The following is a 27,560-nucleotide window of genomic DNA, read 5'->3' as shown; positions in this document are numbered from 1 at the left end:
CCCCTTCTTCTCCTATCCATCGTCATTCGTTCGTGTACGGGCCCCGGTTCCTCCTTCCACGCGCAGTTACTCGGCAGACGAGCCGTTAATGAACGTAAATGACGAGGCGACCCAGCGGATCGGCGATAAGGGGACGCTCGCAAGGTTCCGCGAGGAAGCGCGCTCTCACGCGAGTTCGGTGCAGTAGCAGAGAGGGCGCGACGATCGCGGAGTTCCCGTTTATAGGGGATAGGAGAGTCGTGGCTCGAGCCGCAGGCCGTAGCATATGATGTTGAAGCTCATTTTTATCTCAGACTTGCGGGATTATGCCCTTCACAGGCCTTGGGAAGGAGGCTGTTGTTTCGTTCTTTCCGTCTTCATTCATTCATTCATTCATTCTCACTTTCTGCCTACACATTACCTCCCAAACTATACCTAAACAAAGGCGGAGCCAACCAAAGTCGTTGGAGGGTGCAGAACTTTTAGTGGCCACCTTATGCGGAAGCAGAGCTTCTACACTCGCGTCACGCGTCCGGGGTTTACTGTAAGGTACACCGTAGCCGGGCAACAGCTTCCCAAGATACTAGCAACGAATTCGCCCCATACACTACATTAAATGTTAAATTTTTAACGGAGGTCACCCTTCGATGGCTCGATGAACAAAGTGAAAAGAACAAAAGTTTGCCCGACGAAAAGTATCTTTTGCTGGACCCGCTAAGGGCTCGCAACAGTGTACTAGTTTGTTTAACCGAATGACTGATTGCCTCAGCAAATTGACTTATTTACTGAGTAAGGACGACTGAATAAAAACCCGAGCGCAGTTGCCGAGTGATACAATCAACCTTCTTTTTATTTATTTATTTTTTTTAATCCACCGCAGAAGACTGGCTCCCGGGAAGCAAGCAAGCAGCTTCACGTTCGGCAGCGCAGTGCACGCAACTACACAACTTTATGCAGACGACCGAGCATCGTCGGAGAAAAGGCGGCGAGGAAGCGAACTAAAGCAAAAAAAAAAGGATGAGGCGGAGGAAAAAAGCGAGAGAAAAAGAAAACAAAGGAAATGGCCAGATCGATATCTCCCCCCCACCCCCCCCCCCCCCCCCCCTCAATACTAGAGGCTGTTCTCCAGTTTCCGTGAAAGGCGCCGTTCGACGCTGGCGCGAACGGTATCAAAGAAGGAATAACAGGCAGTAGGAGTCGTGTACTGACTTTTTATTATTATTTTTTTGCACTGAGGGCGCTGGGACGCAGTGCATGGCGGGGAAAAGAATAATCCTAAAGGGGCGACCACAACAGCAGCAGCAGTAGAAGTCGAGGGGGGGGGGGGGGGGGGGGGAGTGTTACACGGGGCGTTATGGCATTACGCACCCTCCCAGCGGCTGCAAAGGAGACGGCGGCGGAAGAAGTCGACCGACTGGGCCGCAAAAGCGCGCGTGAGAAATTGCCGGGAAAGACTGGCGCGCGCGCGCGCGCAGTCGAGAACGAAAAAAAAATGCCTTCCCAGGGATGCCAGCCAGCGAGCTCGGGCCGACGCAGTTCAAGAAAAAAATGCGAATAAAAACAAAATAAAGGCTTCTTCGATAATATCGCATTGCAGCAGCAGCAGCAACGCGAACTCTGCGTCTGATGCGTGGTATATGGTTGGTATATGGTGAGTCAGTCTGCTACGTACAAAAAAAAAAAACCGCCAGATGCACCGAGCTTCGGCGGCAAGCTGAGAACAGGCTGCAGTACAGTCTGCGAACAACTGCAAGGAGCTCCGGAGTGAAATGACAGCGTCTACTTTAAACGCGTCGAAATATACAAGGAACACCTTCCCGAAGTTGTAAGCAAGCCTTCACTCTACTAAACGAACACCGGGCAGAACCGCTACAAATATGACCGATTTACGAATACTGAGCAAAGGTAGCGAAATGATGGGGCTCGTTTGTGTCATACATATGGAGGAAGCCAACAGTCACCGAAGCCAAGGAAAGCATAGGCGAATGTTCTCTCTTTTTTTTTTACTTGTAGGGTTGATTAATGAGAAATTAATGCCGTGGTTACCTTCTGACTGAAATATGTCTGATTAAAAAGTAGGAGAAACAACCACGTGTAGCCGGTCGGGTTCGAACTCACGACCTCCGAATTTCGCGTACGGTGCCCAACGCGAAATTCGGTTTGAGGTCGTGAGTTCGGATCAAACCGGCGACATGCGGTTGCTTTTCTCCACTTTTTAATCCGTTATACTTGCGTCAATAGTGCATTACGCCATTAATTTCTCACTACTAAATACAAGTAAAGAAAGCATTACCCTATGCCTTCCTTGGTTTCAGTGAATGTTGGCTTCATGCAAATAATTTAAGAATGGATGGTTAATTGAATGAATGAATGAATGAATGAATGAATGAATGAATGAATGAATGAATGAATGAATGAATGAATGAATTCGACGAAATCGAGTGCAATAAATTCCCAGAATATTTTACCTCCTTTCTAACGGTACTATGGGACACGGCTGCAACTCGCGCAGAAAAGAGCGTGAAAAAAAAAAAAAACGACGCTGCAACCTCGCCAAGGCAACAAAGCAAAAGCAGGTCACGACAGACATAAGAAAAAAAGAAAGAAAGAAATAAAGAAAGAAAGAAAAAAAGCGGCACGTTTGCGTGGGATCGCGAAACGGGTACAAACCAGGCGATTTGCCCGCAAACAGTGCGGCGACACGAACACCTGTGAGGACGCAAGCCAAGCGAGCCGAGGCAAGGAAACCCGCCTCGGGTGCCAGGATAAGAAAACCTAACCGCACGAGACGAACACCAGGTCCCCGATATTGTACACAGTTTCATGGAAACACACAAACACACACACACACACGCGCGCAGAAGCTCGGAGGTTAAAACGCATTCTGAGAAAAATTTAAAAAAAAAAAGAACATCGAGTTCGCGCTCGGAAATCTAATTTTCTTTCGCTTCTGCAGCAAACTTTCCAAGTCAGTTAAGAGAAGCACGCGCTCCGAGGAACATGTGATAAAAAAAAGTGCAGGAAAGAAACACCAGGTGTAGCTATAAACGCATTTTCCCGAAACGACTGCCCGCAGAAACCCATGTATGCTATCGAACGATACCAGAACTGCCGGGGCTATCCTGTACTCTGTATACTATTTATTACTCTTTTTCCACGCTTACCCGACTAACACGGATAACCTTACCCACCGTATACCTCAAGACACACGGTACTATTAACGTTATGAGTACCGTCTCCCGCCATCGTTTACCGCGACCACCAGCCGCCAATGCAGTACATTTGGCGCCGATGGGTCAGGCGCTGAAGCTCCGGGTTTTGGAAGACAGTGAACGTAAAACGCATCAGCAGTGAAGGCGAGAAAGGGAAGTCGAGCACTGGCGGCGTAAAGGCAGAAGGGAAAAAAACTGCACAAACCGCTGGAGAAATCAAAGTATAGTAGTAATAGAGAGATTTCGCATACCGGACACGTGTTAGCGTAGACGTATACCGGTTTAACGGACGCCGGTACATACGCCTACGTCTCCACTACGCTAAATCTCTCTAATATAGCTAAGAACATAGGAATAAACTCGATTATAACGGCAAAGAACAAGAATAGGATTAAAAGTAAAACATTTGTACAGGTAAGCGCGTCGTTAGAGCGTTAATCAGCGAGAACTGTTATAGCTTCGGTTTAGCCATTTAGTTAGCCCTACATTTGGCTGAGGAAACTATACATCGTCAGTCGTAAGAGAAAAACTAGCCCTGCTAAGGCGAAGCAGCCAAATCTGACACTTCACCCCCCCCCCCCCCCCCCCAATCTCTCTCTACACTCTCGAACTTGCCCCTCTCTCCTCTTCCTTACACGTGGAGAGAGTATTTCCCTCTCCTTACTTTTCCACCTGCCACAGTTGACAGTGACAACTGAATTGAACTGAATTACTGTAAATTAAATTACATTATTACGCCGGATTAAATCAATCCACTACGTAATTAAGTGTTTACGGCTGGCGCTGTAGATTCCACGGTAGAATGCAGGGCTACATGACTAAGCCAAATCTATTAACAGCTTTCGCTGTAAAAAAAAAATAAAGTGGAGGGGGAGAAGTAAGAAATATATAAAACAGGCAGTCCATTTTACCAGGCAAGAAGGCACTCGCCGCCGCCCCGATTCAAAAGGGATGTCAATAACGATCTATCGACCTAACACGCATCTGGCACCCTCTGCGCGTGCGCACTGTCGTCTGGCGGCCGCGGCAAGCGGTTACGGAGGACGGCAATCGCCGTGCTAAAACTCTCCACTGACGCGCAAGCCCGGGGATGCATTTCCGCATTGCAGTCTGGTTCCCAGTTGGTTGCCTTTTCGGATCCACTCTACAACGCGACCTTTGCGGAGGCTCGAGGCCCCCCCAAAAGAGTACACGTTCCTCAGTCGTACCTTGGACGAGGAGTCAATGACTGAATGCTAACAGTAAAGCCCTCCCTTCACTGCACCTTAAAAGTGCGCACAACACAAAGCACGAATCGACGACACAAGTGAGGGACGGGAACGCTCGACCTCGGGAGCGACGTATACCCGTGGCAGACGTCAACCCAGACACGTCAACGGCGTCACTTTTTGAAGAGTTCAATGCCACGTCTGGGAACAGCAACAAAGGGAGGTCGCACTGCTCTCCAGGGACGCGTGCATAGGCATCGCTCTTTGATCACAACCACCTGCGAAACTCCGCTCCTAAAACCCGGCTACAGTGAACTGCGGCCACTTGGCGGACGATGAATGGATGGATGCTATAGGAGCGTACCCTTTGAAACGGGGCGGTGGCAGACGCCACTCATGCTCGGTGTTTTTTTATATATATTTCACTGGCCAATCTATCAAATTTACATATGAACTATATCTTCCTTAAAGTAAAAAAGAAACAAATTCTATTGACTTTTACGCTATTTTGAATCCTGAAGTTGTATCTGTAGGTCACTGCCCTGCTATTTTAAGCCACCAATCCTATACGAGCGTACGAGTTCAACCGATGCCATCCCGGCAGTAGTCTGCGCGGTTTTTAACAAAAGTGATGACGAGACTGCGACGCCCCTACCGGCTATGGATGACATACTTAGGCAACCACGTGAACTCTGGTTTTCCGCAACAAATATATATACCGCCGCGAACCTCGCACGATGCGGTCAACTCTCGCTGAACCGAACTCGAAGGGGGACACGAAAGACTTCTTCGAGTTATGCGAAGTTCGAACTACGGGGTGACTGTTTGTTTTTATTATTATTATTTTCAGTACATTTCATGCTGAAGGAACCAAAGCATCAGTTCGAATAAAACAAAAATTCGAACTACGCGATTATTGGGCTGCGCACGCACGGAGCTGCGTCAATACTAAAGCGATAGATGCACGGCCGTACAGTGAACAGGGGCATTTGAAATCGGCGCGATAATCGCTCAGCACGGCAAGGAAACACAAGGCACCAATTCTCTTTTGCATCAACACTCTCAAGTGTCCAGGACTTTCACAGCTGAACAGGTGTGCCCTCACTTCACAGTCACTCACGGCAGCACATCTCTTTCGGTGACGTTTTGCGTGGGGATTACCTTCGCTTCTCTAATGCTACGTCCCCGCAGCCTTAGCCGCCGGAAAGCAACCAACGCTGCCAACGACTGGCCTTCTGTGGCGACATTACACCTATTAGGGTGTAAAAGTTCCTAAATGATGCGTACCAACGCCCTTTACGGAGCGGGCAACGCAAATGGCGATTTCTTCATAAAATCTCTCTGTACCGGGAACGCAGTGACATTCCTTCGTGTTGCCAGCGTCCTGCTTGCTTCAATATTTCCGAGTTTCACTCTATTCCACATTTCTGACTGACCCAGTGTGGCCACGCGATGCGTAGCACCGCTAGCGGCCATTTTGACTTGTCGCAGGAAATGGGTCACAACTTCAGCGCATGCGCAAGTCGAGGCCCCGTCGCAGGCGACTGCGCACGAACGATTGGCCGAACGACTGATTGAAATAAATCTTTACATCAGGAACCGATTTTTACCCCGCTAGAGGACAACGTCACATCTTTGCATTTGTCCAAAATGAGTTGACAAGTTTTGTCCCTTTTGTAGGGGGCGCTGCCATCCACTGACGGACAAGGAGGACTGAGAAGGATGCCGGCAAGAATGGCGGGAATGTCGCTGCCTTCTCAATACCGAGAGACCTTAACTTCCCCGCGAGACTCGACAGACGACAGCCGTGTGCAAAGAAAAAAAAAGCACCCATTGCAGAAGCCATCGACATCGCACTTGATATAAGCGCAGCAAGTGCTGCCTGCAGAGATGAGGGAGGATTGTGCGAGGGTGAGGAAGCAGCCAAGGGATTGGGCGACGCTTCGCACACGAGAGTAAAAAAAAAAAAGAGGACAGTTTTCGCGCCACCGAGCAGAGCAGCGGGAGATTGGGGAGTCATCGGTCCCTGGATCCCCATCCCGTCAGCGCATCGAATCGTTCGCGGGGACTGATCGCGTTATCATGACGGAGTGCCCTCGTCGGCGGTGCTCGTCCGCGACTGCTTCCTCCGCGTCTCCTTCGCCACGAAGAGATGCGGTGCAGAAAGCACGGGTGACCGCACACCACCCCGCTTGGTGGGAGGGGGGGGGGGGGGGGTGCCGTCTTGCCCGCGTTCTTCCATTTCTGTTTTATTTCGTTCTTCCTCGTCGAAAGCCTTTCTTTTCTTTTTTCCCGTAATCTTTCTCGCATTTCTCTCGCAGTTCTGTGGTCGCAACAGATTCTCGGCGAAATCGCCAAGAGAGCTCTCTCTCTCTCTCTCTCTCTCTCTCTCTCCTCTCTCTCTCTCTCTCCGTCGTTCCTTCGATCGACCGATGCGGGTGGGTGACATTACATGACCCGCGTCACTCGGCTCGGCGCGAAAGCAATGATTTGCCACGCCGCGAGGTATAATGCGATGGGGGAACTTTTCGGAGCGATTTGCGGAAGTCGACTTACGGGACCGAAAAAAAAGGAAATAGGGAGAAAAGTGCGAAGCATTCGTGTTACAAAAAAAAAAAAAAGAAAGCTGTCCCTCTGCTTATACCATCGCCCAAGGCGTTCAAAAATGTTTACCGTTCACGGGAAACTGCTGGATGGGCACATATAGGAGAAGTATTCCACACGACCCGAGTGTGAAGTTGGCACAGTGCACAGATGCTGCTGCGTGTGTGAGTAGGGTCTTTTCCGCCACCTCCTAAGCGTTCATACGGTGTCTCGCCTGTCACGAACAAAAGTAGGAGCCAATATATAGGGTAGCTGGATCATTCGGACACTTGGGTCATTGTTATCATTAACTATGCATAAAATCTGGTAACTCTATTAATCCCACGTACACAACGAATTCGAATAGCACGAGGTACGATGCACGACAAGATCCTACTGACAAACGTCGCTGGCAGAGTTAACAGGAGAGACATGGCAGAGGCCTTTGCTCTGCAGTGGGCGTAGTCGGGCTGATGATGATGATGGTGAAATCAGACCACAGGTGCAAAAACGCTCTTGAGGTGAACGCGGAAGAGTGACCCGATGGTGTTATTCCTTGCCGTCAGGTCGCAGTACTGTCATATAACTTTAACGAACAGGAAAATTTCGGGCGTAATTTCCCTTTTACCGTTTAAATTCCCTCCCTCATCGCCGTACTATCAACTGCGAAAAAGTCGCCGCGGTGGCTCAGTGACTATGGCGCTTGGCTGCTGACCCGGAAGACGCGGGTTCGATCCCGGCAGCGGCGGTCGAATATCGATGGAGGCGATCGAAATTCTAGAGGCCCGTGTATACTGTGCGATGTCAGTGCACGTTAAAGAACCCCAGGTGGTCGAAATTATCCGGAGCCCTCCACTACGGCGTCTCTCATAGCCTGAGTTGCTTTGGGACGTTAAACCCCTATAAAACCAATCAACTGCGAAAACTCTTTTTAAGCCTTGGACGGCCGTTGCCGTACATGTACGGCGGGGCGGGCGCCTCAACATGGTCACTGCCGTACAAGTACGGTGGCGATCGTAATTGGTTTTTGGGGGGGGGGGAAGGAAATGGCGCAGTATCTGTCTCATATATCATTGGACACCTGAACCGCGCCGTAAGGGAAGGGATAAAGGAGGGAGTGAAAGAAGAAAGGAAGAAGGAGGTGCCGTAGTGGAGGGCTCCGGAATAATTTCGACCACCTGGGGATCTTTAACGTGCACTGACATCGTACAGCACACGGGCGCCTTAGCGTTGTTCCTCCATAAAAACGCAGCCGCCGCGGTCGGGTTCGAACCCGGGAACTTCGGTTCAGTAGTCGAGCGCCCTAACCACTGAGCCACCGCGGCGGATGATCGGAATTTCACGCCATCGTGAAAGTAGGCCCTTACGGAGAGGTAGGCGCGTCTTTTGAGACTTACAGAAACCTTTGTTTCTGCCTTGTGCAGCTCTTCGCGCTGTTCACAATCTGGCGTTCGCTTAGTTTCGCTTTATCCGCGCGCGTCTACTCTTGTGGAGGTAGGCAATAAGAGTTTACTTTTACCCTGATAGGTGAGTCGCTTGGTTTCTTGCAAGCATTCACGTGGTGTTATCGCTCTCCGTTTTGTGTACTCGGTTAAGTACGAGGTGTTCAGTTGCGCGTGGTCGTTTCGTTATGGCCGCCAGCGCCGCCTACTGTTCTGGCGATGGCAGTGACGGTTTCCTACTCGAAGTGCCTGAATAGCGCCGACTCTGCCGAGTCTGAATCAGAAGGCGACTAGTTCGTCTTCGGACAAGGATCTACACAAAACCGGCTGCGTTTTTATGGAGGCAAAACGCTAAGGCGCCCGTGCGATGTCAGTGCACGTTAAAGATCCCCAGGTGGTCGAAATTATTCCGGAGCCCTCCACTACGGAACCTCTCTCTTCCTTTCTTCTTTTACTCCCTCCTTTATCCATTTCCTTACGGCGCGGTTCAGGTGTCCAACGATATATAAGACAGATACTGCCCCATTTCCTTTCCCCAGAAATTTATTATTATTATTGTTATTATTATTATTATTAACCGGCCTCGACTTGCATCTGAGCCCGATACACCCACAATACCCACAACATCTCGCAATGAAATGTTGCGCTCAATGGGACTGAAATACCATCCGTTCTAATTTTTTGTTCACTTTTGTGCCGAATTCAGTCTTTTCTTTTTCATTCTGAAGGATCAAGGAAGGAAATTGACCACTGCGGCGCGGTTTCAGGGCAAAAATTCGACCGTCAGTGGGTTAAAGCCAGGCAGTCGACATGTTTTTGGAAGCTAGAAGATGTATGCGCCGTCTATGAGCCACGGATAGCTCTGTGGTGAGAACTACTAGCGGAGCCACGCAACTTCAAAGTAGTAACCTATACACCCACGGGTGACATGGCAGTCCGTAGACGTTCAAATTAGGGGTCAGTTAACGTTATGTTAACGTGTAGCTTTTGAAAACACGGCAATGGAGAGGGGGCAGGGGGTGAGATTACGGACTGCTCGCTATGGAAACGACTGAAACGCGACTGATTTATCTTAACTTTACCGTCACACAGACCGCTATGTAAACAAACTCTACGACCGCGTAAAGCTACATGAACCACCACCAACACTGAAGCGCCTTTCATAAAGATGTGTAAAAAAGGATGGGTTCTACTGGCTAAGGCAAGCGAAACTATCCACGCGTCTCCATACATTCTTGATTATTGTGAATTTTATGACGTAAAGGCATCTGGGACCGAAAAGCGCCATGGCACAATGTGTTTTGTAGCGAGAGCTACACTATACGCTACTTCTCCGACCCTTCAGCGTGGTACCAATTGAGCTTCGTGGAGGCGCCGCTGGTCACGTGGGGTGATCACGTGGCGCGGCCGTTGGTCGCGTGGTGCGGAGCAGCTGCCGCTGCCGGCGGCGCGGCGCGCACCGCTAGCTGTGCGCATGCGCCGTGTCAAGTGGGTCGAAGACGAAGAGCTAAACCACGGCCATTTTTTCGTCTCTTCAAGGTGAGGTCAAAGACCCATTTCCCAAGCGTTTCACCCTAAAGAAGCCTAGCCCCAGATCAGGGGAAAGCTTGCACCTAGTGTATCACCGGAGGTGCCCGGCGGCACTGGGGATCGAACCCCACACCTCCTGCGTGCGAGGCGGATGCTCAAACCATTAGGCCATTGCTGTGGCACATTCAAACGTAGCAGAACACTTTGATGAAGCGGCGCGATACTAGGCAGATACTCATCCAGTTTGCAGACCGTCCCAATGCACGGAGACAGAAGGTCCCAATGGCAAGAGATAACCGTCACCGGCTTCAGCGCAGGACGCAGTTAAGCTAGGGGCACTACTCTAACCATAGCGCTCATAAAGATCATGAAAGTCTGCTTAGTTTTTACAGCTTTCAAGACTCTCTTCAGCGAGACTGTTCGAAATGGGTCTATTTACTGCGTTTATTAAACGGGCCTATTTATGAACCATTTCGGGAGCCAATTTAAATAAAGACATGCGATCGCGCCTCGAACAACGAGCTAGCCTGTATTTGTCCTACTTCAAATTGTTACCGATGTATGTAGAGATAAATGTCCTAAGTATTCGTGTCTGCAAAAAAGAAGTTTCTTCTCATAGCCAGCCACCTCTGTTACCGAGACTACAGCGAGACGCCGCCTTATAGTTAAACCACGCGACCGCCCCGCACGGCGCGCATCCAGGTCGTTAGAAATTGTAATGATGCCGCAGAAACGCCGGTTGAGAAAGAGAGAGAGAGAGAAAGAACAAGAAAGCGCATTCGAAATGACGCCGCCTGAGCGGTTCGCAGGGCTGATACCCCGTCGTGTGCCACACTCCAACGCAAGCCCTTCCGCGAAGACGGGGGAGGTGATAACAACAACGGGGAAAGAAAAAAAATAGAGGGAAACAAAAGGGGCAGCCAAGGAGGGAAACAAGAAACAAACGTAGCACTGCAACGAAGAGATAACGAGCAGCCCAAGGAAAGAAAAAAAAGGGGAGGGGGGGGGCGTTGAAAAGAATCCGAAGGGCGCCCGGATTGTTCAAATCCAGGTAGCGTGTCATTCTTCTGCTCTAATAACTCCCCGCCGTCAACGGCCGGCTTCGTTGTTTTTCTTTTCTCTTCATCTGCTGTTGCTGCTGCTGCCGCCGCTTCGGCTGCTTTCTTTACTGTTTATTTTCTTCCTCATCCGCACGCAAACGTCGCGCTCTCGAACGCGCGCTTGGAAGGCGGCTACGCGGAACCAAACGAAGGTGAGTATGAATAATAACAAAAGCAGAACGCCCTCGACAGGAGAGAACGAAAGAACAACACGTTTGGCTCAGAAAAACCGTGCAGCCTTGTGGAAGCCACAGTTGGTGGCTCATCAAGGGCGGGCTGCAAACAACGTTTCGAACACGCGAAAGCAGCTGGTAATTGGTTATCACCGCCTCGTCGACTGTCGTGATTGGTCGTGACCAGGCGACGCGCCGACCTCGCAACCAATCATGACAGAGGTTTTCTGCATAGCGCACTCTGATTGGCTGACTCAAGCTCTAAATTCCGCAACGCTGCACGACTCTCTTTTTTTTTTTTTTTGCGGGAGGCGAACCCAGCTGTTTTGATTCGCGCAACTGTTCTGCCGCCGCTGCATACGTCCGCACCACGCAGCATACATCGTCCGTAACTACGCCTATATTTCTCAGCGACGCGCGGCGTAATCGTCGCCATACGACAGCCAGGCTCAGGTTGTACGGATGGAACGAAAAAAAAAAAAACAGTGAGAAAGAGGAATTACACTGCGCTGCTGAGTCACAACTCGCCCTACCGGAAGCTGGGCTGCACGGCGCAAGTAAGACGGATCTGCGCACACTCCAGCAAACCCAACGGTGCGAGACGTCGGCTAGGCTAAACCAGCGGCTTTTTTCCACGTTAGGTCAGTCACCGAAGACGAGCGGTCCACGCAACGAATGCAAAGCAGGACGTAGGAGTTCGAAACCCTTCGTGCACAACTGAAACTGCGACGCGGCAGATAAGTGCATTGTCCCGAGGGCCCGCAAAAGTGGAATGATAACAACAAAATCAAAATTCCTGTGCATCAGGACCGAACAAGATAAAATGGGGCCGGGACAACGCTGTAGTATCCTTCAAGAATGTATGAAAACTTTTTCGAAAAACGAGATTTCAAAAGGTCGAGCCAAGCGCCTCCGAGTTCACGCCTACACCATGCAGTCACACCTCCCAAGAATGAATGAATGAAATAAATGAAGCTGTAAAGAAACGGTTTGGCATGCGGGAGTCTGTTCAATGCTTTTCCTGAATTCGAGAATAATCCAGTCGACTGGGAATTCCCGGCATTGTTACTTGAATCAGGCCGAAAAATTTTACTGCCATATCATTACTGAACCACACAACAGCGCGAAGGTGTCCCACAAATGCTATACCAATGCGCAGAAATACGATTTCAGAGAAACACAGCTGAATGGCAGAGCTAAAGATCGTTAAACACGGACGGAAAGTGCAGACATTTGTGAACGCAATGAATGAATAAGCACAGGTTGTGGTTTTTTTACGGCCGCCCGTTGTATTTTCTTCAGCGGCAGGCAAAATGCGCCGGTCATCGCATCGCGCTGAGCTAGAAACACGCGTGAGGTATATGACGCGTCCGACTTACGCAGAACGGGATAATAAACAAGACAAGTAAAAATGATGAGCTGACAACAACACACAGCGGCCGACATTGCTTAACTGCGATTCTAGGGGCCGAAGTACGCAAGCGTAGAAATCACACGCCAGTCGCGTTGGCTCGCTTTGGCCACAAACCCGGACGGATCGTTAAGCGGGCCAATTACCGCGCCGACGCGACAAAAAAACAGCGAAGGCCACAGCGACTGAAGCCCAGCGCGTGCAATAATTCGGCACAAAAATTGGGTGCTGCTCCAATTTTTCCGGATGTTCGCGAGAATTTCTCGCAGGAGCAAAGCAGGGGTAAAGACTTCTCGAAAACGATCGATATGTATGCCAGACGCCGTTCGGCGAGTAAAGTGTTTTGGCGAGATTCACACACAGCTGCCGCTGTCGAGGCGGCGAGCACAATACATATTTTTACTGCCGGTTCGAAGTAAGGAGCCGCGCCAAGCGGACGGCGTTTAGCGCGACGCACGGGGTCGGGTTGACAACGCCACTTCAAGGGCCACTCTCTTACCTCGGCGATTCATGGGCCGTACTCGCACGGCCACTTTGATCTTGTCAGTCGTCATGTTGGGCCGAGTCGGCGATGCACTGGCTAGGAACACCGCAGACACGTAGGTCTCATGCGGCCGCCTTGGTCGCCGCTGGCTACATCATCCCAGAGGGGCGCGATGTGGGCACGAAATCCTTTCGGTTTCACACGCAAAATCTCCGCACGGATCGGGAGGAAACTCTCCGACCATGCTCCGACGCCATATTTTCGAGACGGGAGAAGTTGGAGATGGCGCAATCGATACTCGAGGGAAAACTGCTCGCGCTCGCCACGGGTCCTCCAGCGACTCTGCTCAGTCAAGCATAAACATCAAAAAGAAATGCGTAATAATTTCTTTTGTTACACAATATTGTCCTAACAAGCAGTAAATACAATCGCCAGAGTTTGAGTACGTATTTCTTGAAAAAATAAAAACAATTTAGCGTCTTTTTAGCGACAAAAGCATATAGCGTCAGGCAACCGTACACTCGCTAAAAAGCACCGCCTTTCTTTTGCAAGTCCGCCCATCCGAGACTCAATGTAGTCCCGTTGAGTGAACCTGAAACTGAAATGAACAAAAATTTAAACAAATTGTTTATAAATTTATTTAATATTTACAAAAAATAGGACATAAATTTTGCTCTAAGTTGCACTATACTTCTTGTAATACAAGACAGCGACCGTGTATTGAACGACTACGCATAGCAAGAGGTACGATTTACAGGCCTACGGCATTGGAGCCGGCGTTTGAAGCATGTTCTGAAGCGTTCTGTTTGTGCGCGTTGGCTTTCATTCGAGCTCGACAATTATATTCTGTTGTAGCGGTTGACAAGAGCGTTGTTATATCTCCTGCGTGGAAGGGTGCGACACCCTAGCAGTCCGGCGATGATGGAAGAAGACAGCGCAGGCTTTGGAGAGCTGCTCCAGCAAGCGGACCAGCTAACCGCCGAAATCGACGATACGGGTCTGCCGCGAGTGAAGCGCAACCTGAAACAAATCGTCGAGGAAGGACATCAGCTATGGTCGCGAACGGCCCTGCTCTCGGCCAAGGACACGAACGACGTCAAGGCGTCGATCCTGCTCGGGTCGCGGGGCTTCGACCTGCCCCAGGCTTCGCAGAAGCTGGAAGGCCTAGCGGCCGCGCCAACTTTCGAACCCGTCGAAGAAGTGCGCGACACCGACATCCAGGCATTCCTTCGCAACGAACGCGAGAACGCCATACTGTCCGTGTTCGCCGAGTCGGTCAAGTCCACGCAGGAAGAGGTCGACAAGTTCTGCTGGGACGCCTTCTCCAATGAATGGCAGCGCGAGAAGCAGCGCTTGCTCGACTCCCTGGTGGGTCCGTCGAGCGAAGTCATGGACGTGAGCACCGCGGCCGAGGCGAGCCTACTGAGTTCCACCTTTCAGCTGGATCCGAAGACACGCAGCACCATGTCGGCCGCCGAAGTGGCATACGCGCGCGAAGTGTACCTGTACAACGAGAGCGTCATCAAGGGCGGCACGCGACCCAAGCTCGCGGAGCGCTTCAAGGCAGTCTCCAAGGAGATCGACGACCGGAGCGCCATGGACATGTGGGACATGGTCTGCTCGATCCTGGAGGCACCGCTAGGCAGCGCTGAGCGCTCTGCAGCACTGGTGAGCCAGTCCCGAAAGTACCTGGAGCGAGTACACGACCGCTATATGCGCGCCGTGATCGGAGACAACCGGGGCAGAGCAGCCCTCGGCGGCGACATAGGCACGGTCAACTTGGTGAACGGCTTCCTCAAAGTAAAGTCTCCAAATGTGCCGCGAGATCACTACGACGGAGAGTTGAATGATCGACCCGTGTGGGCTCTCATCTATTACTGCCTGCGATGCGGCGACCGCCGAGCGGCCGTCGAGATCAGTCGGAGTGCCACAGGCACTGCTAGCGAGTTGCTCCCCGACTTGGAGGAGTACGCGGCGTCCGGAGACGGTCACCTTGGTGCCAGCAGCGAAAACAAGATCCGTCTCCAGTACGCTCGTTCTGTGCGTGCCTCGCTGGACCCGTTCAAGCGCGCCGTCTTCTGCATCCTGGGACGCTGTGACGTAACGCAGGATCACCTGCTAGTGTCCACGACGTGTGAGGACTACCTCTGGTTCAAGCTGTGCCAGGTGTGCGTGCAAGACCCCGCGCCTGGCGAAGAACAGCAAGAGCAGGCACGGGATCGGCTGACCCTGACCAAACTGCAGCGCTCGTTGTTGGAAGAGTACGGCGAAAACCACTTCGATGCAATGCATCACCCGTACTTGTACTTCCAGGTGCTGTTCCTGACTGGCCAGTTTGAGCATGCTGTGGATTTCTTAGCCCGCACGGAGCCACAGCGCTGCCACGCCGTGCACGTGGCGCTTGTTTTATATGAAGAGAGCCTTCTGACGCCACCGGCATCCTTGCAGCTCCCACTAGTCTCAACGGCGCCATCGGGCGTTGGCTACTGCTTCAATTTGGCGCGTCTTGTGACCAGCTACACACGCAGATTTGAGATGACAGACCCCCGCGAGGCCCTCGGGTATTACTACTTCTTGCGGAACTTCAAGGGCGTCCACGGCGAGAACCTCTTCATGGCGTGTGTCAGTGAACTCGTGCTGGAGACCAAGGAATTTGAGGCACTGCTCGGCAAGATCGAGCCTGATGGCTGCCGAAGGCCAGGAGCTGTCGATTTGTTCCACTTTGACACTGAGCAGATCATTGAAGCTGTGGCAAGGGACTGCGAGAACAGGGGTCTCTACGAAGAAGCAGTGTCTGTCTACGACTTGTGCAGGAAGCACGACGATGCCATCCGACTTCTCAACAAACTTCTTGCGCAACATGTGCCCAGTGCCTCGGGGCCAGTTTGGGAACGTTTGCAAAACCTGGCTACAGATCTTGCCACTCGCTACAGGGATATCGATAGCAGTGCGTCGGCAGAAGCCTTGGCAGCCCTGTACCTGCTGCTGGATTTGGGAACATTCTTCGCCTTTGCTCACCAGAACAAGTCTGTTCTCGCCTTGGACACCATCCGCAAGCTCGACCTGATTCCATTTCACCCGTCTCACGTCGACAAGAGTGTCGCGGCCTTTTCACAAAGGTCAGAGGAGGTGCGGCGTATATTGGCCGATATTCTGTTGGCTGTGATGAACATGTTGTACGGTCAGTATAAGGAGCTGAAGGGGCCAGAAGAGGACAAGAGGCGAGAATTGCGCTTGCAGGCGAGGGCTGTCGTCATGTTTGCTGGAGGTATCCCCTACGGTATGCCAGGGGACACAAATGCCAGGCTCACTCAGATGGAAGTGCTTATGAGCTGAGGCACTGTTTTCTACATTGTGTTTTGTTGCTTCAACCACATGTATCTTTGATAACCATCATAAATATTTTGTTGTCCTATTATTTGTAAAGGTTATTAATGTCTGACTATCTTGCCATGTAACATGCAAGTAGTGACTACAGCATGCTGCGGGGCAAGCTTGTGATGCCAGCTTGCAACATGCCATAGAGCAAGAATGAGACCATTGTGCCATATCCAGACATGTGCATTCTCCTCTCTCATTTCCTCCTCCGTTTGACATACAGGCCTTCATAGTTGCACCCTTCATACTTCCTTAGGTATAATTTTTATTTTCAGTTTCTGTGGCTATTGCAAGCCTTCGCTTTCTCATCAATGCTCATGTGTTTGCCACTCTTTGGAACCTGTGGCATTACGGCATTGGGTGCCAGTCCCAACTGCAAATGTTTTTTTGTTTGTTTAGGGGGGTTTAACGTCCCAAAGCGACTCAGGCTATGAGAGACACCGTAGTGAAGGGCTCCGGAATTTTCTACCACCTGGGGTTCTTTAACGTGCACTGACATCGCACAGTACACGGGCCTCTAGAATTTCGCCTCCATCGAAGTTCGACCGCCACGGCCGGGATCGAAACCGCGTCTTTCGGGCCAGCAGTCGAGCGCCATAACCACTCAGCCACCGCGGCGGCTTCCAACTGCAAATAGTTTCTTTAATAGGTTCCATCACTTGCAAATCGTGTCTCTCTTACCATAACACGGCACCACTAAATTTAATTTAATTTATTTTCTTATTTTTTTTCTGCTGAAAAGAAATGAAGCAAGTCATTGTCAGAGGCTGAAAAGATGCTTGGATACCATGCCAGGCATGCTCACTGGTGCACCATGTCTAATCATTTTGGTGAACAGTCACCATGCCACTAGCATAGGTCGGCGGACTCACTCAGGCTCACATTCAGGTTATGATCCGAGTGTTGAGCAAGCCCGGACTCTCATTCAGATCGTGATGCGAGTATTGAGTGGGTTCAGACTCGCATTCAGATTATGATCTGTCTTTTTGCAATGACGGTGTGCATTTTTTTTTCCTGCCTGTTTGCTGACAGGATAGGGGAGGGATGATTTTGAGCTGCAGTTTATGCAGGTGTGGGTGCAGTAATTAATCGCATGGGGATGAATTGGAAGATTTGACAGAGTTCCACCATGTCTCTGCGCAAAGGTGTGGGGCTCAGAGCACATGCCCCTTGGGCATTTCAGTGAGGCCATGTGCGTCTTCAGCCGAAAACGAGTAAGTGAGCAAGTCCAAATGGGCCGCGAGTCCAGGTAAGTCAAAATGAGTAAGTGAGCCCAGATGGATTGTGAGTTCGAGTGACCCCGGGCTTGTGTGAGTGAGTTTGTGTGGGCTTATAGGTTGACCAAACTTTTCCGAGTGAGCCTAGGTAAGAACTCGTGATTTTGCCGAGGTGTGGTGTTACACGACTACAGAACTTCCTTCGCCCATCCCTTTCTTCTAACTTCTAATCTGTAGTGTTATTTCCTCATCTTTAAAGGGACATTGATTGAGTGATTGAAAACCTTGATTAAAAATCACAAATATTCATTGCAGTGCTGGGGTGGGTCCTTAGTCCAGGGCTCCACTGTCTCTTGCAGCTTTCTCAACCGCCTCGATCCAGAGCTGAGGTCAGAGCTGGCCAACAGGTACGCCCACTGCTGCTGATAAGTGCATATGCATTTTCCTAGGTTCGGCTTGCCCTCACATCCCACGTAATGTGGTCTCGATAGAAAGGAAATACAGTTGAACCTCAGTATAGCGAAGTCGAAGGGGTACCGTAATTTCTTATAGCTGCTTATATCGTTAACTGCGTGTACGTAACCTTGGTTGCAATCCTGCCGCATGCCAACAGGCTAACCTGCCACTGTGTACGCCCAGAACAACATGTTAATAGCGAGTTTTACCACTACTGTATGGTAAACACGGTAACTGGGGTAATTGCGGTAACTGCTACCATACGGCAAATATAGCCTGCAGCAACAATGGAAACGAATCTAGATGAAAATGTTTCCATTACCTGCTGGATTATGGAACCGGAAATCATGCACTTTTGGAACCGAAAAACGTTCAATTTCAAATGAAAAATGTCATTCTCAGCTGGATCATGGAACTGGAAATCGTGACCATCTGGAACACATTTCTTGCTTCCAGCTAACCCCAGCAAGAAAATTTTCATCTCCAGCTAGAATTGGAAACGGAACTACCATTTCCAGACACTCCAGCTGGAAATTCAACTGGAAAAGTGTTTTTCCAGCTGGAACTAGAGCTCCATTTTCATGTTTGCTGTCCGGCTACGCTAAATGTGCACTGCGGCAGGCTGCAACACGCGGACCGAGCGCCCATGTAGTAGCCGGTCGTGTCAGCCTTGTCAACGCGCGCCTGTCTCATCCGCGGCCGCGTATGAAGTTAAACGATTCTTGGAGGAGTAACGTCGCAGAGGACAAGGAGAGACCTATTCAGAACATCTGTCTCCGTTTCATAAGCGCTGAAGAAGTTACGGGCCGTTGGAAAAAAGAAAGCGCGACGATTTCGTCTAAGTACCCGTTTGGGTTGGCTTTTCCGCAAAGCTCCCGAGCACGCAGACCACAGCACTTTCCCGCAAGACAAGTATGCCCTGTGGAGAATGCATACACCACACTGAAGGTTTTGATGATGTCCGCGTTCTCGTAAACGTTTCTTTTTTTTTTTTTTTGATGCGGTAGGTAGCTTTACTACTAGAAGTAAAGGGTTCAGATCGCCGTGCACTTCCCATGACCTTCAAGGCTCAGCCAAGGTCAAGCCTTCAGTTTATAGGTTTGAAGAACCCGTGAATGGTCAATGGTCAGACCAATTGTCAAGCCATCGCAAAGGTCATCACGATCGTCAAGGTCAACCGAAATCGGGTCACGTGATCGACTCTTTGCTCGCCGAGGAGCCGAAACGCGGCGTTTGAGTGATAGGGCGTGACGTAGCGCAGCAGTGATTTCTCTACACACTACCTATTATAGGAGCGGTGTACACACCCCCTTGTTTTTCTGATGCCCCCCCCCCCCCCCCCCCTAATTCGTAACGAATTTTGTTTATATACACGACGAGTTTTCTAACGGGGGTGGGGTGCAGATTCTCTTGTTTTTCTGAAGGCACACCTTAATTCCCCACGATGTTTTTTATACATGACGGGGTAGTTTGTTTAATAATAAGGGCATGTACGCGAGTCCATAGCTGGCGTGTAATGGAAGGAAGCACAACTTCCACAATATACAGCGTTTTCCACGTCTGTTACGCGAGTGGTGTTGAACAGCTTGTTTTTTTTTTTTAAGGCTTATTGCTAGTAGTCTGATCTGCCGCGCAGTTTCTGCAGACGTTTTATGTAGTCCTTTTTCTTTACATTGGTCTGTTGATAAATAAATACGCCTTTCTTCATGTAAGGTGAAGTAATTGTTTGCAGTCTTTGTCATGAGTTTTGGAGTCATAAACATAGCTAGGCTTTTATAAGAACCTCTGGCTTTTGCTTCATTATGCCCAGTATTTCAAACCATTAATCATAGGTGAAGTAATTGTTTGCAGTCTTTGTCATGAGTTTTGGAGTCATAAACATAGCTAGGCTTTTATAAGAACCTCTGGCTTTTGCTTCATTATGCCCAGTATTTCAAACCATTAATTATAGCGAGGTTTAAGTTATATGGCTGGGGGCTATAGCTCTGTCATCGAGTTTTTTTTTTTTTAACTAGAAATGAAAAGCCATTTCAGCTGCTGTTGGAAAAGTTAGCTTTGTTTCAAAATTACATGAGCCACCCGGATGACAGTACACTTTAGCAACGAATGTGACCCAAACCCAATTTTCAATATTCCTGACAGCTTATTTGGGCCCTGAATTTATTCCACACAGTTGTAGTTCCTCATTTTAATGACGCATTAACATTCATGTGCGTGTCTGAAATTAAGTAGAAAATGATTTCCAGAGCTCCGGAAGCTATTCGCGAAATTACCCTTTTGCATCGCTCTTACTTCTGTCTTCAACAAACTCTTCTTTTATGCATAGTTTTACACTTTTTCAACCGCCGCTTCTTATTTCGATTAAAAACAAGCATTTTCCCGTCTAAATGTATACGACCCATGCCTAAGGAATGTCATATCGCTAGTTTTTCAAAGCAGAACACCAACAACAAACATTTTACGTGCCTGTAAAATATATGTGAAGTATATTGTTCATGCATCCAAATCTTAGCGCCAGAATAAGGCTAGAGATATCTTCAAAACTTCAGTTAGATTCTTTGCAAAAGTCGCAGTCAGCCGGGTGGCTGTTTCATGCAATTTTGGGCAAAGCACACTTTTCCAATAGCAGCTGAAGTGGTTTAATTTGTAAGTAAATGCGAGTCAAACAAAGAACTCTATAACAACGTTGGAATAATTTGAACCTCGCAAATTTCGCCTAGGTTACTATAAGTCTAAGTGTTATTAAACTTTTGGAGATGTAGCCCCCGTCAAAAAGTATGCAGCCCAAGGAGTGTCCTTCTAAGCTGTTTAGTGGGGCTCCCTAGCACACCTAGATGTCCAGAACTTGGGAGTAGCGAGGATGTTGAACGAGGCAAGCGAACCCCCCTGGGCCGTATACTATTCATTGTTGTCCGTCAAGAGTTTACGAAAGTTTAGAATATACGGTGGCGCAAGGTAAGTTAGTTGTTACAAAAAAGATGAACTTGAGCGTAGTCTCCACTAAAACAGGAAGGCTGAGTTGCAGCAACACGCAGCTTGGAAGCCATAGATATAACTCCACGGTGGAAGCAGACGACACCCGTACAACGCTCGCGCCCGTTGCCCTGCCAAGCGGTCACGTGGCGACGTAGAGTCACGTGAGAGCAGCGAGAGACCGCCCCGTCCGCGCGAAATGTGTTCGACCGCACGGAACGGAAGCCGGCACTTCGGCCGGCATGCGTCAGTGTCCGCTGTTTTTCATTTGAACTCGACAAATTAAACTGCGTTGTTTGCAGTTGACAAGCGACTCTCCTCCTGCGTGAAAGGGTGCGACACCTTAGCAGTCCGGCGATGATGGAAGAAGATAGCGCTGGCTTTGGAGAGTTGCTCCAGCAAGCGGACCAGCTAACCGCCGAAATCGACGATACGGGTCTGCCGCGAGTGAAGCGCAACCTGAAGCAAATCGTCGAGGAAGGACATCAGCTATGGTCGCGGACCGCCCTGCATTCGTCCAAAGACACGAACGATGTCAAGGCGACCATCCTGCTGGGCTCACGGGGCTACGACCTGCCACGGGCCTCGCAGAAGCTGGAAGGCCTAACGGCCGCGCCAACTTTTGAGCCCGTCGAAGAAGTGCGCGAGACTGACATCCATGCGTTCCTCCGTAACGAACGCGAGAACGCCATACAGTCCGTGTTCGTCGAGTCAGCCAAGTCGACGCAGGAAGAGTTCGACAAGTTCAGCTGGGACGCCTTCTCCAGTGAATGGCAGTCCGAGAGGCAGCGCTTGCTCGACTCCCTGGTGGGTCCGTCGAGCGAAGTCATGGACGTGAGCACCGCGGCCGAGGCGAGCCTACTGAGTTCCACCTTTCAGCTGGATCCGAAGACACGCAGCACCATGTCGGCCGCCGAGGTGGCATACGCGCGTGAAGTGTACCTGTACAACGAGAGCGTCGCGAAGGGCTGCACGCGGACCAAGCTCGCGGAGCGCTGTAAGGCCGTCGCCAAGGAGGTCAACGACCGGAATGCCATGGACATGTGGGACATGGTCTGCTCGATCCTGGAGGCACCGCTGGGCAGAGCAGAGCGCTCGACTGCCCTGGTGAACCAGTGCCGGAAGTACCTGGAGCGAGTCTACGCCCGCTACATGCGGGGGCTACCACTACATACGGAGACGACCGGAGGCGACGATGGCAGAGCTGCTATCGGTGGCGATTTAGGCGCTCTCGACTTGGTTGCGGGCTTCCTCAGAATGTCCAAAGTTCATGACAATATGCCGCAGGTGGAATGGGACGCAAAAGTGGGTGCCGGACCCGTGTGGGCTCTAATCTACTACTGCCTGCGATGCGGTGACCGCCGAGCGGCTGTTGAGGTCAGCCGGAACGCTGGAGGCAGCGCCCGCGAGCTGTTCCCCTACCTGGAGGCACACGCGGCTTCCGAACGCAGTCACCTTCGTACCTGGAGCGAGAATGAAAACAAGTGCATTCGTTCCGTGCGTGCCTCACTGGACGACCCGTTCAAGCGCGCTGTCCTGTGCATCCTGGGCCTCTGTGACGGCACACAGGACCACCCGCTTGTTTTGAAGACGTGCGAGGACTACCTCTGGTTCAAGCTGTGCCTCGTGGAAGACCCTGCACCGGACGAACAACAGCAGAAGCAGGCACGGAATCGGCTGACCCTGTCCAAGCTGCAGCACTTGTTGCTGGAAGAGTACGGCGAAAACCACTTCGACGCAGTGCACCAACCGTACCTGTACTTCCGGGTTCTGTTCTTGACAGGCCAGTTTGAGCATGCTGTGGATTTCTTGGCTCGCATGGAGCAACTGCGCTGCCACGCCGTGCATGTGGCGCTTGTTTTATATGAAGAGAAACTTCTGACGCCATCGGCGTCCGTACAGCTGCCACTTGTCTCGAAGGCACCAACTGGTTATGGCTACTGCTTCAATTTGGCGCGTCTTGTGATCAGCTACACACGAAATTTTGAGGTGACACATCCACGGGCGGCCGTTGGATACTACTACTTTTTGCGGAACCTGAAGGGCATCCATGGTGAGAACCTCTTTAAGGCATGCATCAGTGAACTCGTGCTGGAGACCAAGGAATTTGAGGTCCTGCTCGGCAAGACCGAGTCCGACGGCTCCCAAAAGCCAGGAGCTGTTGACTTGTTCCTCTCTGACACTAAGCAGTTCACTGAAGCTGTGGCACGGGACTGTGAGAATAGGGGTCTCTACGAAGAAGCAGTATCTCTCTACGACTTGTGCACGAAGCATGACGATGCCATCCGACTTCTTAACAAACTGCTTGCACAGCATGTGCCCAGTGCATCGGGGCCACCTTGGGAATGTTTGCGAAACTTGGCCATGGATCTTGCCACTCGCTACAGGGACATAGGTAGCACTGCATCGGCAGAAGCCTTATCAGCCCTCTTTCTGCTGCTGGATTTAGGAACGTTCTTCACCTTTGCTCACCAGAACAAGCCTGTGCTCGCCTTGGACACCATCCACAAGCTCGACCTGATTCCATTTCACCCGTCTCTTGTTGACAAGAGTGTGGCAGCCTTTTCACAAAGGTCGGAGGAGGTGCGGCATATATTGGCCGACGTTCTGTTGGCTGTGATGAACTTGTTGTACGGGCAGTATAAGGAGCTGAAGGGGCCAGAAGCGGACAAGAGGCGGCAGGAGCTGCGTTTAGAGGCAAAGGCTGTCGTCATGTTTGCTGGAGCTGTGCCCTACAGTATGCCGGGAGACACAAATGCCAGGCTCACTCAGATGGCAGTGCTAATCAGCTGACGCACTGCTCCCGTCTATGTGTTGCATTATATTGCTTCAACCACGCTTAATCTAGCTTTGGAAACCATGATAAATGTTCTGTTGTCGCATTATTTGTGAACGTGATTACCGTCCAACTAGCTTTCCATATGTTCTTGCACTCCAACTTTCAGCCTGCAGATGGTCACTAAAGCATGCTACAGGACTAGCTTGGGTTGCCAGCTTGCAACTTGCCTTGAACCAAAAATAGAGCATTGTGCCATGTCCAGAGGTGCTTTATTCTCTCCCATTACCTTGTTCGCATGGACATACAGGTCTGCATAGCTGTGGCCTTCATGTTTCCTTAGATTTAGTCCTTAATTTCAATTTCTGTGGCTGTAGCAAGCTATAAATGCCTGCTCATCAATGGTCATGAGTGCACTGCTGTTTGGAACCTGTGGCATTACTGCAATGGGTGGCTGTCCCATCAAGTGCAAGTGGTTTCTCTAGTAGGCACCATTGTTTATAAATCATGTCTGTCCTGAGATCACACACTTCAAACAGTCCGAACTCGAAAACGCACGCGAGCCCACACCTATGGTACTCATCCTGTCACCTTTACAGCTCTTTTTGCGAGAGTTCTGCTGGCTGCGCCTTCTCTTTTGGTCAATTATGATATGGAGGAAAACCTACTTGCGGAATTTTGCATGGGATTCCCAATGTGGGCCAAGTTGAGGTATCACCGGCGAAGCAAATACCATTACACGGTGCAGCGGCAGGCGTGAAGACGTAAGGAGGGTAACTATCGCTAGAACAAAATATAGCCTGGCCGCATAATTTCAGCCACATAGTTTCACGGTCAGCCTGCGGCAGCAGAGGCTATCGGCCGTGCATTTGCCAGCCGTCCGACCATAGCTGTGTGCCGCTTTCGGATGCAGACTGGCACGTCGCTAGTAGCTTTTTTTTAGAAGCAGTGTCGCCGCTCTCCTCGCTTACGTCTGCATTTTTTTCCCATTGCACCGAAACTGCATGCTGCAGTCACAGGATTTTCACTGTTTGTGCTATGGAGCCTCCCCTGCAGGCATCACTGCATTTTTGCATTTTCACCTGTTCTTTAAATTTCTTTTTGTGGTGTGAGGGCATTTGATAACTCTACTTTTGGATAATTTGCACATTTTTTCTGGTCCGTTGGAGTACGACTTTATACAAGATTTTACTGCTCGTCATGGTATTTTAGTTGCCAGTTGTGTCAATTGATGAATTTCATTTTGTCACTTATTTTTCCTGACCATCGTACAGATTGCGTTTATTATGCTGTGTAATCACAACATACATTTCTGTAGACACATGCTTTTTTCATTTGTATGGTGCCCAGTCAGTCGTTTTATTTAATCTGGGTAGCGAGAACCGTGATTTTGAAAAAAAAAGAAGTTCAGGACAACATTTGTCTATTTACCCTTTCCTGAAAATTTTTTTTCATACTGAGCAGTTATTCAATTTGAGGTGGGATGTACAGCTGTCAAGCAATACCCTGGCGGGACAAGAAACCCTTGTCCAGCAAGTTCGTCTAGCAGCCATGGCCAGCGGAGTCCTGGAATGAGAAACCCACCCACTCGACCAGTTAAGCAAGATCAATAATCTCGTTGGTCCCAGTAAACGTTTCTCCTCCCCTTCATATTCATAGTGAATTTGTATTTAAAAACTACGATATTCGCACGCCCCTAGTTGTAACACCAGTATTAGCTGGGTTCCATGGAAAAAAAGGCAAATGTAGGCAGTTCACCAATAATGCACAAGAGCTTGCATTACTTGGTGTTTCATAAACAAAAAAAAATATAGGCGATCAATGTGATTGATGTGGCAGAATATGTGCTAGCAACAGTGTACCCCCGGACATGCAAACGGGTGCCACGATCCAGTCCATCAATCACACACCGGATTCCTCTTCACCCACTACCACCACTGGGTTCAGAACATGCGAACGGGTGGCGCGATCCAGTCTGTCACACACCCGATCGCTCTTCACCTCTCCCTCCCTCTCCCCTGAAAGTGGGGGTTGGGGGGGTAACCTCTCTTCACATTGCCACCTGCCAACTGAGGCTTCAGATGGACAGAGATTTTTTCTGACATGGGGGTTTTAAGCTAATGCATTAATATGTCGTCACTCTCTCAAGAAGACAAAAGCAGGGAAGAACTCGTCACAAATCTTCCTGCACGGATGCAGCCTGTATAGGCCGCCCCAGGCTATCGTCGCCCTGGTTACCATCGCCGCTCTGGGTACCAAGTCCACATTCAGTGATTCTGTTGTCGATGAGCTACTCGGAATTTTCTTTTGCCACCACTTTGTGTGCAAACGCAACTCAATCGCTGATGCATCTTTGTTCAGTGAGGGCCGATGTTTGGGCTATGCTTCATTGGCGAAAGCTTCACTGGCTTTGCATCATTCGTACGAACCTGAATGAAGCTTTTGCTTGTGAAGCTACTATTTACGATGAAGAGGACTTGCAGTCCTGTACCAAATATAAGTGACTAACAGTTCACTTCTACCACTACCGCGATTCAAATGCTTTAACTGACAGCGTTGCATGGAGCATTGAAATAAAAAGGGCATTCCATCGTGGAGCTCATGACCGAGTTCATGTTGCCATGTTGGTAACATAAATACACAGAAAAACAAGGCATATGTTAATTACGATAAGTTTTCAGACAGAATAGTACTGCTTTCCTCCGAGACATGCTGCTTCACTGTAGTAGAATGGATGTGTGGATGGAAACACACAGTGCTCGTCTGTGTGTTCCCTTGTTCGGTCTTCCGTCCCTTCACGCTGTTTTCTACCTAAAATGGTGCTTCAGTTGTGACGATAGTCTACATGCATGTGTTTGGTTCAGCACTGGGTTCAGTGACCCAGTTGTTCAGTAACATTTGTACTGTTCCAACGTGTTTTGTCGTAAGTGGGTTGAATCGTATTACTTCAAACTATGCACTGGTCTTGCATGCATAACCTTACAGGGTGTGCTAAGTTGCCACTTCCTGCATTACAGCTGCACACTGACACACTGCAGTAAACAAAAATACAAATATTTTTGTGTATGTTTAAAGAGGTGCACGAGCTATCGCACTCACCAGCAGTGCCATAGACACTTGCAACATAGTGCACAATCAGAACGTTCAACCAGAAGAGACAAGAATTCATGCTTACCAGACCTGAATCTGCAGTGACCGCAGAACTTCCTTTTCAAGGAAACATGTACCCACCTTCCACCCAGCTTCTAGTCTGTAGCGTCATTTCTTTGTCACTGAAGGAGTATAGACGCCAAATTTCGGCTGCATGTTTTCTTGTTAATGATATGCAAGACATTACACGGACGACTACGTGTCATTCGCCTAAGACCGCTAAATAATTTATAACTGAATTTCTTCTCACCTGTTTCGGTTTCAACATCCAATTGAGCAATAGCTACGATGTCTAAGGTGAGTATAGGTCATGCGATGCGTGAAGAAAACTGCAATGCAAGCGCTACTCCTTTATTCATTGCAATTCCGGCTCTTGAGACAGGCTGGCCTAGCACTGCAGTGAATTAAAATGACGAAGCAGCGATTATGTCGCGGTTTTTCATTCTTCGTGTGACGTATACTAACCTTTGACGTCTTAGCTATCGCTT

At 49.8% G+C, this 27,560-nt stretch overlaps 2 protein-coding genes and 1 pseudogene across 4 annotated transcripts in view; 2 read left to right on the top strand and 1 right to left on the bottom strand.

Moving 5' to 3' along the window:
- Khc-73 (Kinesin heavy chain 73) overlaps positions 1 to 13,397 on the bottom strand; it is a 77,532-nt gene extending 64,135 nt beyond the window's left edge. Inside the window, exon 1 of one of the 2 annotated variants that reach the window (XM_077666114.1) lies at positions 13,138 to 13,397. In XM_077666114.1, the coding sequence (XP_077522240.1) occupies positions 13,138 to 13,192 (55 nt within the window). In that variant the 5' untranslated portion in view covers positions 13,193 to 13,397. The remainder of the gene's footprint in view (positions 1 to 13,137) is intronic. The other variant, XM_077666113.1, reaches the window with a different exon arrangement.
- Positions 13,398 to 13,708: 311 nt separating this feature from the next.
- On the top strand, positions 13,709 to 16,540 carry LOC144133218 (nuclear pore complex protein Nup93-like). Its single transcript, XM_077666112.1, has one exon. The coding sequence runs from the start codon at positions 14,041 to 14,043 to the stop codon at positions 16,456 to 16,458; it is 2,418 nt and encodes an 805-aa protein (XP_077522238.1). The 5' UTR covers positions 13,709 to 14,040; the 3' UTR covers positions 16,459 to 16,540.
- A 4,815-nt stretch (positions 16,541 to 21,355) lies between these two features.
- On the top strand, positions 21,356 to 26,524 carry LOC144133215 (nuclear pore complex protein Nup93 pseudogene; annotated as a pseudogene). Its single transcript, XR_013315008.1, has one exon. The product of XR_013315008.1 is annotated as a nuclear pore complex protein Nup93 pseudogene (transcript).
- Positions 26,525 to 27,560: the final 1,036 nt, after the last annotated feature.

Source organism: Amblyomma americanum, chromosome 5 (genome assembly GCF_052857255.1).
Source record: "Amblyomma americanum isolate KBUSLIRL-KWMA chromosome 5, ASM5285725v1, whole genome shotgun sequence".
NCBI lineage: Eukaryota > Metazoa > Arthropoda > Arachnida > Ixodida > Ixodidae > Amblyomma > Amblyomma americanum.
This window is presented reverse-complemented; position numbering and strand designations above follow the sequence as displayed.

Bases quoted from the DNA above. Each gene is read 5' to 3' on its own strand.
- LOC144133218 (XM_077666112.1), top strand. From the start codon at position 14,041: ATGATGGAAGAAGACAGCGCAGGCTTTGGAGAGCTGCTCCAGCAAGCG.